Source organism: Lotus japonicus, chromosome 1, assembly GCF_012489685.1.
Source record: "Lotus japonicus ecotype B-129 chromosome 1, LjGifu_v1.2".
NCBI lineage: Eukaryota > Viridiplantae > Streptophyta > Magnoliopsida > Fabales > Fabaceae > Lotus > Lotus japonicus.
This window is the reverse complement of record NC_080041.1, coordinates 108,155,646-108,171,628: the sequence shown is the minus strand read 5'-3', so window position 1 is coordinate 108,171,628 and position 15,983 is coordinate 108,155,646. Positions and strand designations below refer to the sequence as shown.

General features: G+C 35.7%; 3 protein-coding genes across 3 annotated transcripts; 2 read left to right on the top strand and 1 right to left on the bottom strand.

The window, feature by feature from the left end:
- Window positions 1–1,078: 1,078 nt before the first annotated feature.
- Window positions 1,079–6,518, bottom strand: LOC130728990 (ubiquitin receptor RAD23d-like). Its single transcript, XM_057580584.1, has 12 exons — window positions 6,344–6,518; window positions 5,940–6,101; window positions 5,420–5,479; window positions 4,807–4,877; window positions 4,653–4,700; window positions 4,244–4,421; window positions 3,209–3,349; window positions 3,064–3,129; window positions 2,923–2,970; window positions 2,722–2,825; window positions 2,096–2,165; window positions 1,079–1,423 (listed from the first exon to the last, which is right to left on the bottom strand). The coding sequence occupies exons 1-12, from the start codon at window positions 6,407–6,409 to the stop codon at window positions 1,307–1,309; spliced, it is 1,131 nt and encodes a 376-aa protein (XP_057436567.1). The 5' UTR covers window positions 6,410–6,518; the 3' UTR covers window positions 1,079–1,306.
- Window positions 6,519–12,595: 6,077 nt separating this feature from the next.
- Window positions 12,596–14,108, top strand: LOC130718127 (uncharacterized). The gene is made up of 2 exons (XM_057568615.1): window positions 12,596–13,017; window positions 13,115–14,108. The coding sequence occupies exons 1-2, from the start codon at window positions 12,596–12,598 to the stop codon at window positions 14,106–14,108; spliced, it is 1,416 nt and encodes a 471-aa protein (XP_057424598.1).
- On the top strand, window positions 13,715–15,006 carry LOC130732400 (uncharacterized). Its single transcript, XM_057584454.1, has 2 exons — window positions 13,715–14,420; window positions 14,502–15,006. Exons 1-2 carry the CDS (start codon window positions 14,157–14,159, stop codon window positions 14,679–14,681), a joined length of 444 nt encoding a protein of 147 aa, XP_057440437.1. The 5' UTR covers window positions 13,715–14,156; the 3' UTR covers window positions 14,682–15,006.
- Window positions 15,007–15,983: the final 977 nt, after the last annotated feature.

Sequence of the window (15,983 nt, the reverse complement as noted above, 5' to 3'; positions counted from 1 at the left end):
TGGTACCAAAACTAATACCCTTTAGTTTTAGCACTTATTAATATAATAAAAGTAATTTATTTATTTTGGAATCATATTTTAATGTTTTCTTTGCTTTCATAGGATTCAAGTTGTGAGAGAACTTGGGTAGTTTTGCATAGCTTAGGTTCAAACTCATCCTGACCCAATATTGTGTTGTAAAATGAGAACCAATAATCTACGTTCTATAAATAATAGTAACTTTAAAGTTGCAACAAATTTTATTTTCAGTACTTTTTTTTTAAGGAATGTGATAGTTTGTTACAGCTTTAAATTTGTCAATCTAGCAGCTCTAGAAGATATTGTTGGCGTGCTCCTACTTAATTTTAAGAATTATGTTGTCAAGTTACCCCCCTTTGAATTTGACCAAGTACAATAATATATCGTATATAAACGGCTTATATGAGCATGTTGACAAATTCAAACATACAAAGTTACAAACACACACTTTCACTAAGTAACTCTCTTAAAATCAATAATTTATCGTAAATCCTATCAATCCTTCTACCAAGTTAAAATATCTCATTAAAGAAGAATTAAGTATACGAACTTTTTCCACTTGAAAAAAGTATACGAACTTCCATAAAATAAAATTTAAAACATACATAGTATTTCCTCAACTAACTTCAGAAACAATGTACTTTTCAAAATATAAATAAATATTAACTATTAAATCACATATAAATCAATATTAACTAAAAATCACATACACAAAAATGTCCTATTTATATAAAAAGTTTTGTGCATAATCACTGATATATAAATTAGATCCAGAAATTAGATTGGTAAAAATTAATATCTACAATTTTTTTCAAAATATCATGCCAAGAATGATTTGCTAATAGTAAATGGTTCCTCATGGCAAGTGCACACACAGAGAAAGGTGCTCATATACATGCGCCCACTTATTTTTTATTCAAAGAAGTTCGTTAAAAAAGTGAAACTTTGAATTTGTTAAAATAGACTCAAAGATAAGACTGGTTAAAGAAACTCCTTTCAAAAAAATGACAGTATATCAGTAGCATGATATACATAATGAAAATATAGAGCTAGAGAAGAATAAAGAAACCTATAACCTTGTGTAACCATCGGGATTCTATTCTCTAGTCAATAATGTCAAATAACCTACAAAAGGTATAGTTCCCCAAGACAATAAAAGACATGAAATATTAACATCAAGACTTTGTCCAACGAGTTCAGAAGAGAAACAAATGAACTAAAGTGCCAGCACAGAAAAATGCTGGACACAAGAAAGACCACAGTCAGAGAAGATGAACTAGAATTTCAACTAATCGTCAAACTCATTTTGGTGATCCAATAGGTAGTTGGCTGCCAGATCCTCGTTTCTATTGCATGCAATGAACACTTCCAACACGAGATCACGATCAAATCCCATATCTTCAAGCTGCAAAAAAATGTCTGGATCAGTTTTCTATTGGAATGGGGCTGGGGGAGAATGCCATGGTTACAATCTGCATATAATGCTGCTATTTGTTTCATTGAAGAGTGAAAACAATAATTCATGTAGCTTTCATTTTATTATTACAAAAGAGGGCAGTAATAAAGATAAAACACTAGAAGGAAATAATTGAAGTACAAATATCACCCTTTTGGGTGTGAGAGAAAGCATATAGAAATCTCTCTCAATACATCCTCCAAAAAAAAAGTTTGCTATAAGGCTCCTACTATGCACGAGGTCCAGGGAGGAGCCGGACACACTTTGTAGATCTAATGTAGGCAGCTTTACCTTGCCTTTTCGCAAGAGGCTGATTCTGTGGCTCTAACTTGTGACCGGAAAGTCACATGGAAACAACCTTAGCATTGCGCAGAGGCTCACCCTCGAATACATCCTCCATCAAGAATAAAATTGAACTCGAGCAAATTAAATCAGATGCATCAAATCTAAGGGGCATCTAATTCATATATAAATATGAACTTTCATATACTACTATAGCTTATAGCCAATTCAACAACTGATAGCGATGCCAAGAAATCCATGATCAAGCCAATGCCGGAAAACACCAATAAGAAAGTCAGAGTTAAAACAACTGAATGGAGAGTATTTTCAGTAGCTTACCCGTTGAATGGCCTCATTCTCTTCAGGGGTGACAGTGATGGCCTGAGTCATCCCAGCAGCCAATGGGTTCCTGGTCATACAATAACACAATAGCCTGAGCATCCAGATGTCTTATAAAGCCAATACCTACTAATCTACTATCCTCCTCCCTCTCCCGCTCTCTCTCACCATGGGTTTTAACTTTTAACATTACAATTTACCTAAAATCCTCCCGTCAAACCAGAAATATTGTTAAACCTTTTTTGTGCGCATATAGGATTAAGAGCCCTTAACACTAGCAGAAGTCACAATCAATCTTACACAAATGAACAGCCTTTTGTAGGATGAATTCCCATAAATCCCAGATATTATGTCATTACTGCATTAATATCTGGTTTAATTTTATCCTTAGTAATTATAATCAAGGTCGAAGGATTACTGATGCCCCATAGAGGTCTGTACTCTGTAAGTGTGTGTCTAGTGAACTTTTTAACTCATTTAATTCAAGAATTTTCTTCTAAGCTCTCACCATTCATTTATAAATATGAATTATTCTCTGTCAGCGGAAAAGAGTTGGAGCTCATTGAAAAGTTCATACAATATAAAATGAAAATAAAATACAACAAAAATTAAAATAGTCTTCTTACTCTTCTCCTTCAGGTTCATTTATAAGATTCAGGAAGTCAGATTGATGCTCTTGAATGAGCTGCATTAGGTGAGGATTTTGTTTTCCCAGTTCCTGAAGCATGGGCTGTAATGGGAAACAAACAAAAAATTGTCATTCCTTAATTAGCTAAGGCCCAAACTGCTAATTATAGTGTAAAGGAATCTACAAGTACCAATAATACCTGCAAGATTTGAGGGTTTGCTTGCACCATTGCTCTCAAGGCTTGGAACTAAAATGGTAAAGAATAAGACATTAAGATGCGCCATACATAAATCTATAAAATTAACAGGGGCCTAGCTTCTAAAAAACAAGATTAAACCACCTGTTGATTGTTGCGCAAGAAATCCAAGTCGCCTGCATTGTCCTCTGCACCCATATTGGGAATGCCCTGATTCAAACAGACATTAATATTTTTACCACCCAATGTTGTTTAATTTTACTGCATGGGAGACACAGATAGTACATACTTGGGGAAACAGGTTGAGTGGGTTGGTGTTGGGCCCACCAGTAGGCACAGCTGGTTGAGGAGGCTGGACTGATGGGTTTTCTGCCTGCCCAACACTGGGTGATCTGGCAACTGCTGGCACATCAGCTTGTTCAGGAATGCCCTATCAGTTAAATTTTGCATCAATGTTTTATGTTGGGTTAAGAAAAGACGTTGACTAATGTAAACCAACTATGTTTTATTGACAAAAGTACGTTCTGTTTAAGTTATCATATTTATGAGGTTAATACAAAACCATAACCAGTAAAGTTCGCTCCACATACACAAAAACTATAATATTTAGGCTATCCAATGATAAATTATGAAATAACCTAACAGTATGACCAAATTAGTTATTTAAATATACAATTTACAATGCAAAAATAAAAAACGGTTATAAAAATAATTTGCTGTTGCCAAGTAGAATAACAACCATGATCCAGGTACCAGGACAGGTTCATTTCCATAAGGGAAAAGAAGCCATGTGTTTGACACTCAAATATTAAACAACCAACTTATTCCCCTGATATTAGCATTTAAAATCTTGACACTTTCCTATTACCAAATATTTTCTCTCAGGTAGCGTCGATAGACAAGTTTGAACAAGGCAAAACAAAATATGAGTTCAATATCAAAAGTAGCATGAAATAAGACAGAAAGTAAAAAGTTGGCCAATTTGGTGCTGGCAAAAGGGTAGAACCGAAGACCAAAATAAAACAAGTTGTCCTGTTTTGTTCTATTCATAAGCCAAACATAGCCTTAAGATGCCTTAGACAAGTAAATTGTTAGTAAATAAATCATTAAAACTGTAATGGCACAAGTAGACATATTTGACTAGAAGCATAAGTTTTGTAGGCATAATTCTTTGTGCCAGTAAGTCAATCAAAATTTAAAATGAAGTGGTAGCATTGAGCCTCTAAAAAGCTTCCAACAGATAGCATGCTACCAAATTAACAACTGAAAGTCTGAAACATCCATAGTTTAGATGACAAAGAAGCCAGTCTGTGCATAGACTTACAGAATAGAGGTATTCAACAGCTCGTTCCGGATTGTTATATGCAGCACGAAGAGCACGAATAACAGTATCCCGATCCCAACTTCCTCCCCCCATTTCAAGAATCTGTTGAACAGTAGGGTCTACATTACTTCCTGCAATGAGATTTGAAGCTGCTTGGCCATATACGCTGGACACAGCACTGCAATAACAAAGATATAAAAAATATATTTAAGTTCACAGAACAATAATAGATTTCATAGGAAGAAACTGGCTTCAATAGAAAGAGCTGGATTTTTTAATTATTCAGCATAAAAGAAACAAATGGCCAAGAATAAGATATTATGCAATTATAACAAAAAACTATTTACAGAGGAAGAGAGCTGGTATGGCATCAAGGTTGCCCATGATAGAGAAAATTCCAGATACTTACGCAGTTGGAGGAGTTATAACAGGACTTTGCTCAGAATTGGAGGCTCCCCTGAAAGTGGAGTAAAAGACAAGAGAATTTCGCATGAAAACTACAAATAAATAAATAAATTCATCATGCTAAAAATATGAAGCAGGGAAAATGAATATGAACTCACTGTCCTACAGCTGAAGTGGGAGGTTCTGGTGTTGATGAGGTGGGAGGCACAGAACTTGCAGGTTGGGGAGCCTAAACAAGTAAATAACAAGTAAGAAGAAACAACAAAATAAGAATGATAACACTTTACTGTCATCAACACGTGAAGTCGACGAAAAACATGAATAATCATGCAAAAATGAATTCAGCGTAGATACAATAAGTTAAACAAAAAGAAACTATGAAGTGTCAATACGTCATGTGAAATTTTCAACATAAGACAATCCATAATCAGCATCCAATATTAGTTGAACCCCATCATATCTTTATCACATACTTTTCTATATAGGTGCTCAACATAAAGACTATGAAGATAACCATAGTACCAGATGAAGATACCAACACAAGCACGCACAGACACATTTTGAAAAGACTTGTCAAAACAATAATACTTCAAATGAATAAACAAATCATTGTAATATCCATCCAACAGCCGAGACAGTAACGACATCAAGCTTTAACTTTATAAAGAACTTCATCAAGGAAGTGATAAATTTTGACAAGTCAACAAAATGTAAGAAAATGAAAGCAATAAAAATATAAAATAAAACCAAGAGTAAAAATTTATCACTCACCGTCACCGGATTTGGTGGTGCCGCTGCAGCAGTTGAGGCTCCACTTGATGATACCTTATTCTGCAATGGGAAGATCACAATGAAAAATTAGCAGTACGCCAATTAAAACAATATTACAAATAAGCCAATGAAGGTTGAAAATGGAGTCTCTCTCTCTCTCTCTCTCTCTCTCTCTCTGACACACACACACAGTCTCTCTCCCCACACACAACATACATATCATACAAGATAAAAAGACAGACAAATCTTTTTTCATACAATCAGCACAAGTCATTGCAAAATCAATAGAAAATTTGTATATACAAAACTTCAACAGTAAAACTGAAAACTCCATGATACGAAATCATACGACACAAGCTGAAAATGATCAGTAGGCAAGTCTCAAATAATGTCAGATTTGTGCTGATATATCAGTATTAATCCAGCTTCCCCAATTAAATCAAAACCTTCATAAAAAATCACTGACAGCCGAAAAAAAGTTTCGCACACAAATAACATGATGATGATCATGATTCATCACCTTGCTCAACATGATGACCACGAAACTATCCTCAGCAACATTATTCTCTTCCAGGGTTGTGTCATCCTTCAGCACCTTCCCCTGATGAATAAGCATTTGCTGCGCAGCAGGGTAAACACCAGCACCTTGCGCCACCTCTATAGTCTTCTTCACATCAGCAACCTAACAACATTACCACCCACACATCAACAAAAATCAATACACATAAACAATCAAAACACATTCAATTCCATTATAATTACACACAAACGAAAAACCTTCACCAAATTCCAACATAAACATCAAGAAAATTACAAGAAAATTAAAAAAACCCTAAATAAATAAATAAAAATTGTTGATGAATTCGAAGTGATGTTGAATTTCCGTGAAATTGAAATGAGTGTTTGAGAAATTGATAGCATTACCGAGTCTTGTAGGTTAACTTGGATCTGAAAGTGAGTGCCCTTGAGTGTCTTGACGTTAATCTTCATCTCCGATCGATCACTGGAAGGAGAAGAGAAGAGAGTGGGGTTTGGTTTTTGGGAGAAGAAACGCGCACGCACACAACAACAGAGAGAGTCAGCGAACTTCGAAACGTTGTGCTCTGTTGCCGTTTTATATAGAGTTATCAGGTGTGGATGCGACTACGCTGCTTCCTCTGTGTTCTTGAAATTTCAACAACTTGCTGGTAATTTCTTTTGAATATCATTTTTTAATATCTTGATATGTTTTGTTGTTATAATAGTTTTGACTATCATTTTTTTAAATTAAGAAATGGTAAATAAAATTGTTAGTTTTAAAATTCAAAGATTCTACATAAACACTAATTTTCGAAGACCGAAACACCCAAACTCCTTATCTTACTTTACGTGAACTAATATACTCGACAAACGCTTGAATGACATCATCATCTGAATAACGGTATTTTTCCCGCTAAAAATTAACTCGTCTAGTAAAATACACTACCCAATTTTAAATTTTGATAGTGTTAAAAAAAATTATGGGTTATAAATCTTGATATGTTAAAATGCACTACCGATATTTGAAAATTAATGTCTCAAAAAACATTTAGAAAAGACGCGCGCATTAGCATAAAAAAAAAAAAAAGAGGCGCGCACTATCGAGTAAGCTAAAAATATACCGCCCGAAAACCCAATAAATAATAAATTAGGGGTGGGGGCATTTAGGGTGCCATAATCAACCGGATAAGAAAATATTCTGTTTGTTTTTTTCTTAGGATTTGTTAGGTAAATACTTATTAAAAATAAATGATTTTGATTTGATAATATTTTTTCAAGAACATATTATCAACAAAGTGTTATTGACATTTAATACACAAATCAAAACATCAATATTGATACTTATTAATTTTAAAAGTTTTATATTCGATAAATATTATTTTGTCAAAAATAACTAAACATGTGATACGAAATATATCACATGATGTAACATATCAGTAATGTACAATAAATAGTATAATTACTAGATAGTTAGACTCCTTAAACATTTAGTTTAGAGTTTGATCTTTTGGCGACGTGTATGGAAAAGATTTGTTGGGAGATGTCTATCCACTAAATGTGATTTTCGAGCCTCCTTAGGCAATACGTACGAAGAAAGATTTGTGGAGAGATGCATAATCACTTAACGCGATCTCAAAGGCTCAGGAGATTCTCATACTGTTGACTATGGGATACCTTGAGAAAAAAATTGAAATTAAAAATCGTTCACATTACACCTAACAGATATCTAAATACATTTTTTAAAAAATGTAATTTTTCTGATACTCATCAAAAAGTGAAGAAATTAATACCTTTAAGTTTAATTTACCATAACTTCTTCTGCAAAAAAATTTATAATTTATACTTCAGTCATTTATATTCTAAATAATGAACTAAATGGTTTGTAATAAAAAAATAAATGGTTTCAAAGTCTCTCATTTTAAATGAGTATGGGAGCAATGTCTCTAAAAAAACTCATCTAATATCGTGGAGAATTCTTATAGATGATAAATCCGCAAGTGCAAACCTTCCTATGTCTGTTTTTAACTTTGTTGTGTTCGTGGATCCTACTTTGTTCTATGATCATTTGCTTACTTGAGAGCGCTGGTCTTAAGTTTTTTTTTTTTTTTGAAAAGTTAGTTTCTTATCTTCAGTATAATGATTTTCTCCTTTCGAAAAAAAGAACTGTTATTAATTTGAATTCTTTTTTTGTTTTTGTTTAGAGGCTGATGTTATTTGAATTCGAAATTGAGTTAACAACAAAATTTAATCAAGACTTGACGGAAAAGTCATGTGTAATTTCAAAGAGAAAACACTATATACTCTTTTCTTTTCTTTTTTCTTTTTTGTTTTGAAAATAACACTATATACTCTTTTCATTTCACCCTTTTTATTATTTGAAATTTATGTAATATCTGCTCCTAATTTGATGTGTGTCATTCATATTTTTTTACAAGTGGAAATATGCCATTCATCATTTACCACATTATATAATTCCAACCAATAAAAAATATTAACTCATAATATTTCAAATTCTTTTCTCTTTTCGGGAAGCAATGTGCTTACTTCTTTGTTTGGAAAGCTCTGAAAAGGAATGTAGAAGGTAAGCAGCAAAGAATATACGAATCCTCAAAACGTAAAATAAACGTTTCATAGAAATTCTACCAAATTTTGGCGTCCGGGAATTGTAGAGAAACAGCCGCAATAGCATTAGCATGCATAAAAACATAAAAGTAAAAGGTTTAAGGCTTAATAGCATTTTTGGTCCCTTACTTATCACGATTTGACAGTTCTGGTCACTCAAAGAATTTATTAGCCTACAATGTCCCTCAAGTTTACTAACTGTTGCAGTTTTGGTTTTTCGTCAACTTTTATCAAATATTTAACAGTTTTAAATTAAAAAATCAATTAAAAATAAGGCTTAAATAACCGTTTGTTTTTTGATTAACAATTTTATGGTTTCTGGTTTTTTTAATTGATTTTTTTATTAAAAATCCGTTAAATATTGGACGGAAATTGAAGGAAAACCAAAACTGAAACAATTAGTAAACGTGAGGGACGTTGTATGCTAATAAATTCCAAGAGAGACAAGAACTGTCAAATCGTGATAAGTGAGAGACCAAAATTGTTATTAAGCCAAGGTTTAATTAGCATTAGCTAGCATGCGTAAAATAAACGTTTTAAGATGGTTTTTTTAAATATACACACCACTGACAATAGTGACTAATTCTTTAATAGTAAGTGATCACATTAAATGGTAAACAACTGTTCATAAATATGTTTCATTCGCATGAGCGATAGAAAATTTAACCGTATGAGATTTCTTATTTGTTGTAATAATCCGGAGTCTACCTAAGAATCCGATATGAAGATCAAAGCATATTGATATGAAGTTGAATTTCATTGATCACATTTTCTTGGTATATGCATGTTTCCTGCCTTCGCTATAATTGTTTTATGGATCCGTACGTCTTCAATTGTCACTAGAGTATGCTCATAAAATGTGACTCATAGGAGAGAGTTGTGGTAGACATTTAAGAGCACAAACATCTCTATGAAGTGTTAATGTTTTATGATGTCGGAGACCAACACGGCAACACCTATGCAATAGTTGTACAACACACTATTATGGTGTTTGAGTAAGATTTTTTCTTCGACTCAAATGGTGCAAACACGATTTGAAGTCTTGAACACTTTTAAAGAGAAAAAGTTATCACCTTTTGTTAATTCGACTTGTGAGATATTTATAATTTTTTACGTCAAATAATAAATACTTATTTGTAAAGCTCATTAGCATATGCTCATAAGGAAGTTGTTTTTGTGTTTATAAATAGACTAACTTATCCTGATGTTCGGGTGGTGTTGTAATGTGTTTGGTGTCGGTTGAAATATGTGCTTCTTAGTTCTTAGTTAAAAATATATTTTAGTTTATGAATCATGTGTTTATAAAATTGTGGGAGCACCAATATAGTCCAACACAATTGGTAGGCAGTTGAACTCTTACGCATCTAGTCAATGGTTCATCAAACCCTAAGCTGTGTGTATGAAAAAAGATTTGTTAGGAAAAAAACTATCCACTTAATGTAATCTTAGGAGTAGTCTAATATCAGTTAACTAATTATTATTATTTTTTTTGCCAAGAATTGGAACATCATAATTGTTTTAACCCATCGTAAGCCCATGTGAAATTAGTCATTTTTGTCCACTTCTTGAATTTGGGATTTATTTAGTCATCACTTTTATATATGCCCCAGATTCACAGCAATATATAGTTTGATATTTTTTTGTTAGATCTGAATGAACTCTTCCCGGGGACTTGGGTCCTGCTGCAGGAACATATAAGTCACTAAACTAACCCACACTGCTATGCACCAAACTATGCAAAGGAAGGCTTTTGGACAAAAACTAAAGCAAAAACGTTTTGGGCCATGAGGAGTAGAGAACAAACTTCGGACCAAAAAAAACCTCAAAACTAATAGGTGGAATATTTCTACACTTGGAGAATTTGGGCGAAATCTTCATGAGAACTCAGTCAAGTCAAGCTGGGTGATGAAGCTTTTATTACACACATGGCCCCTCTTTCTTAACAATTCCTATCTTGCATAACCTAGTTGCAATAGATCCAACACTTTACAGCTCATGGTCCATTTTTACACGAGGCAAATTTAATTTTGTGTCACGTACGTATCATATTGCTTGATGAAGAAAATTGCCTTCATCAATAGTAACTTCTGTAATAGTCTAACTTGTTTTTAACAGATTGGAGAGTGTGGAGGGAAAACCAGCCGGTAGAACAACGCTCTTGTATGTGTGACATTTTGGAAAATGGCCGGATACACTTTGTGGATCTAATCCAAGTAATCTCATCTTACAGCACTCGAGAATGCGATAACAAACGAAATCTAAATGTGTGTTTGACTTTCCGTTAATTAAACTTAATGTTGATCCACATATATTTAACTTAAGAGTCAAAATCTTACTTCTCTATTAATGTTTTGCATTTGCATCAACGAAACAACACAAACAGGAAACCGAAAAGGCGGGAAGCACACCTAAAAAAGTGGTATGTCTACTTTCCAAATAAAACCAGAAAACCCTAAAAATAGAGCATGTAGCAATTCATGTTTATGCAAAGGCAGAGACTATTTGCGCCTCCCTGTTTTGCTAAGTCCGTCATCTCCTTTTTTAAAAATTCCAACAATGCCCTTAGTAAAAAAAACATAAAAAGGTAATATTTAATTTTTACTTCCCACACACCATCTCCTTCTTCCTCCTCACCCTCCTCCTCACTCTCCTCTTAATCCTCCACTCCTCCACTCCTCCACCCCCAAGCTCTTTTGGGTGATCTCAAGTCAAGAATAGAAGCTTACCCATGTAAGTTTTTACCTTTTTCCGAGTTTTTTTTTCAGCTTTTTTTAGCTTCCATCGCGATTTCGCGACTTTCTGACGTAACTGGATAGTCCCGCCCTTAAAACTGCGGGAATGAAACAAATTACACGCTCCCGTTAACATACGTGCGGACGTGTTAAATTTATACCTTCCGCTAACTTGTTAGCGGAAGTCAAAAAAACTTAGTCATTTCAATCGTCTTAAGTTCTGGTACTGCTACTATCTAAATAAAATTGATTTTCCCGTTAACATACGTGCGGAAGTGATATGTTGGAATAATAGGTCCGCCAGTTAAACTGCGGAAGGCAAATATGTGCTGCCGCATATTAAAGTGCGGACAGAACAAAGTTTTTTAGATTGATTGAGCTTATTTTGTTGATTGCAGCATAATGATACCTGAGGAAGTAAATAGGCCCAATATGGAGATTGTGCCTTCTGTGGATCTTACAAAAGCTTTCACCACTAGCCAAGTAAGTTTTGTTCAATTTAACAAGTTAGGCACTATGTGTAGGTCATGCGATGTATACTTAATTGAGTTTTTAAATGTTGTAGGCTTTTGAATCCTCCAAAGATCTTGTTAATTGGGCCAAAGCTGTAGGTAAAGAGCATGGCTATGTTATTATTATTCAGAAGTCGGACTATGGATCTGACAAAAGGAGGGCCGTGATGACACTAGGATGTGAGCGTGGCGGCAAATATAAACCATCCACATCGGTGTTAAAGCGAAATGGGACTGGAACTAAGAAGTGTAATTGTCCATTCAGGCTAAGGGCAAGGCGTAGTAATAAAAATAAAATGTGGACGGTGCTTGTGCATAGTGGGATCCATAATCATGACACTGCTGAGGTTTTGCAGGGTCACTCATATGTTGGCCGTCTAAATCTAGAGGAAAAGGCGATGGTGGGAGAAATGATTGAAGAAAGGGTCAAGGCCAGTGATATTTTGATTGCTATAAGGAAACACAACCCAACCAACTTGACTAGAATTAAATAGATTTACAATGAGAAGCAAGCATACAACAGGTTGAAGAGGGGATCGTTGACCGAGATGCAACACTTGATGAAGTTGTTGGAAGAACACAAATACGCACATTGGTCCAGGGTGCAGGATGGTACTGATGTGGTCAGATCTTTGTTTTGGGCACACCCTGATTCCATTCACTTATTCAATGAGTTTCCTCATGTTGTGATTCTGGATAGTACATAAAAGACCAATAGGTACAGGATCCCTTTACTTGAGATGGTGGGGGTTACGTCGACAAATTTGACATACTCAATTGCTTTTGCGTACATGCAGAATGAGCAAAAGGATGAGGTTGTTTGGGCTGTGAATAGATTAAAAGACTTGATCATTAATGAGGACAATCTGCCGAAGGTCTTTGTTACAGACAAAGACCAAGTTTTGATGGAAGCATTGGAAACTGTTTTTCCCGCAGCTCGCTGTCTTCTATGTCAGTTTCATGTACTTAAGAGTGTAACTGGCGAGATGAAGAAACTTGTGAAAGACATTGAGACACGTGAAGACATTACTGATAGATGGAATCAGTTGATGTATGCTGCCAACGAGGTTGAGTATGATAAAGCTGTGGGTGCTATGTCGAATACCGGTGAGCTCTGGACTTACATTGAGACTAACTGGTTGCCTTTGAGAAGCAAGTTTGTGAAGTTTGAGATTGATACTTGTATGCACATGGGGTGCACGACAACAAACAGGTAATTTGTTGCTATCCTTCACTTTTTTTACTTCAACTGTAAAATGTTTGGCAAAATGTTTTCTGTTTTTTTTATTTCATGTTTATACCATGCGCAGAGTTGAGGGGGCACACTCAAAGCTGAAGAAACTATTGTCCGACAGTAAGGGTGACTTGGTCATTGCGTGGACTGCGATGAACAAGCTTATTATCATGCAGCATGACAAGATAAAGGAGTCCTTCCAGCTCAGCATATTTGTCACAGAGCATTCTTTGAATGACCCGTTCTATAAGCATTTGCGCGGGTTTGTATCTAGAGCCGCATTGCACATTATTGTTAAAGAGAAGACTCAAATTGGCATGATTGGGGTTGGTGGTATATACTGTGAATGTGTACTTAGGAGAACCCATGGACTACCATGTGCTTGTGAGCTCATGAAGTTTGAATCTGTCCCATTACTTGCAATTCATCCACATTGGAGGAAATTGACTTGGGATTCTTCGGACCGTGACATGGATCCAACATTGGGTTTGAGTTTTGAGTCTGAATTTGATAAATTACGAACCAAGTTCGAGGAGTCTTCTCACGGAGTTAGAATGTCGATCATTGAGAGCCTTAGAATGATTACTTATCCAGAAACGACTTCTATGTGCGCTCCAACAAAGAAGAAAACAAGGGGTAGGCCAATGAGATCCACTAACAAGCCCAAGAAGTTTGCCAAGGGATGTGGTGAGACCTCTACAAAGCGCATTCCTTGTAGATGGGAGACTATTGACAAGGAGTATCCGGGCTCATGGCGTGATAGCAACACGACACCATTACAGGAACCTTCTCCAAAGGTTAGGTCTCAAAAGGCTTCGAAGGCTTCTAAGGCTTCTAAGGCTTCTAAGGTTTCTACGGCTTCTAAGGCTTCTAAGGTACAAAGTCCTCTGATCCGGATGGTGTGTACAAAGAATAAGAAGCCTGTGAGTAGTTACCTACGTCGGCGCTACCTTAAACAAATCCCTGATGAGTTTCATCCATTCGTTGTTGACTTTATAAATGTAAAGGGAGATGGCCACTGTGGATATAGATGTGTTGCATCGTTGAAGGGTCTTGCAGAAGACGATTGACCACTTATACGTAGGGAACTTCTGACGGAGATTGATTCGGATGCTAATATGTACATCAACATGTTTGGAGCCAGCGAGGTTAACCAAATGCGTTTAGCTCTAACAGTTAAGGATACTAAGCCCGTAGGTGAAGACAAGTGGATGATGATACCAAATATGGCCTACCTTATTTCCACAACATATAAGTTCATAGTGTTGACTATTGCTAATACCGGATGCAACACTTTTTATCCGTTAAAGGGAAAGGCGGACCTAGTGGAAGAACACAAATTCATGCCGATTGTGCTTGTCAATAAAGATCATTTCGTTGGGGTAAATCCTTATCCTTTATCCTTCATAATACGTATATGTAAAACCTTATACTTTTATGCTTATACTCTTCTTTGCTTGTAGGTTACTCTTCGTGAAGGCCATCCAATGCCGACCACAGCTCACTTGTGGGCATACAACTGTCACCCGGATGCAAGAAAATGGGAAGAGCCTTACAAAGAGCGCATTGAAGAATACGCGGCTTATCTGAAACAAAAAAATGGAGGATGTAGTGATGATATTATTGACCTTAGTGATGATTAATTATGTTGGATCATTAAGTTGTTTTGTAACGAATTGCTTGTAATTTATATGCGTGTAACGGATGATTACTTTGAACTTTATAACTGTCTCCTTAAAAAGCTTGTGATGCCTCTGGATTGTTATAACTGTCAGGAAATCAGTCTGTGCATGCCTCTGTTATAACTGTCATTAATTTTCATCCTGTCCGCACTTATAACTGCGGTAGGTCATGACGCATCTGTAAGAGGTACTGTAAGCCTCATTAATAGAACCAATTTCCCGTGGTTATAACTGCGGAGGTGTTTTTATTTTCATCCTGTCCGCACTTATAACTGCGGTAGGTCATGACGCATCTGTAAGAGGTACTGTTAGCCTCATTAATAGAACCAATTTCCCGTGGTTATAACTGCGGAGGTGTTTTTATTTTCATCCTGTCTGCACTTATAACTGCGGTAGGTCATGAAGCATCTGTAAGAGGTAGTGTAAGCCTCATTAATAGAACCAATTTCCCGTGGTTATAACTGCGGAGGTGTTTTTATTTTCATCCTGTCCGCACTTATAACTGCGGTAGGTCATGACGCATCTGTAAGAGGTACTGTAAGCCTCATTAATAGAACCAATTTCCCGTGGTTATAACTGCGGAGGTGTTTATATTTTCACCCTGTCCGCACTTATAACTACGGTAGGTGATTTTTTGGCAGAAAACTTTTGGTTCATATAACCATTCCCAATTTTGGTTCATATAACCATTCCCCATTAATAGAACCAATGTATCTCACTATATTTCTAACCATAACATTTGGGCCAGTGATAACATGAATGTATGATGCTAAACAAATTATCCAACAACACATAACAAAATATCTGAAATTATCCAACAAACACATAGTTGCACTATCCAACTAAACATAACAGAAGATCCGAAATTATCCAACAAACACACATAGATGCTTTATCCAACAAAACACATAACAAAAGACCCGAAATTAAACAACATTAAACAACATCATTATCCAACAAAATAAAAGTACAAAGGTCCCTAAATCTAACGCCCAGAATTTGAAGGCCCAGCTCCCGAGTCCCGTCCCCTAATCTTTCTTCCCCTCCCGTGCACTGCTCCCTCGATGATGGTATGCATATTGTGCACCGCATCCCACATCAGTGAACCCGGCGGGGGCGATCCATCTGTCGTCGGATCAACCGCAATGCCAGAGTACAACGCAAGCTCCGCAAACTGGCTCTGAAATGACAATAAATAAGGTCAATATACACATAGGCATACACATAATCGTAATGTAAGCCACATGGAAAAAACAAGTGTCA

Excerpts from the sequence above, each read along its gene's own strand:
- LOC130732400 (XM_057584454.1), top strand. The coding sequence starts at position 14,157 with ATGTACATCAACATGTTTGGAGCCAGCGAGGTTAACCAAATGCGTTTA. Across the intron at positions 14,421-14,501 it reads ATAAAGATCATTTCGTTGGG|GTTACTCTTCGTGAAGGCCA; the intron begins GTAAATCCTTAT and ends CTTTGCTTGTAG.
- LOC130718127 (XM_057568615.1), top strand. The coding sequence starts at position 12,596 with ATGCAGAATGAGCAAAAGGATGAGGTTGTTTGGGCTGTGAATAGATTA. Across the intron at positions 13,018-13,114 it reads GGGTGCACGACAACAAACAG|AGTTGAGGGGGCACACTCAA; the intron begins GTAATTTGTTGC and ends TACCATGCGCAG.
- LOC130728990 (XM_057580584.1), bottom strand. The coding sequence starts at position 6,409 with ATGAAGATTAACGTCAAGACACTCAAGGGCACTCACTTTCAGATCCAA. Across the intron at positions 4,701-4,806 it reads CCCACTTCAGCTGTAGGACA|GGGAGCCTCCAATTCTGAGC; the intron begins GTGAGTTCATAT and ends CTCCACTTTCAG. Across the intron at positions 2,971-3,063 it reads TCTTGCGCAACAATCAACAG|TTCCAAGCCTTGAGAGCAAT; the intron begins GTGGTTTAATCT and ends TTACCATTTTAG.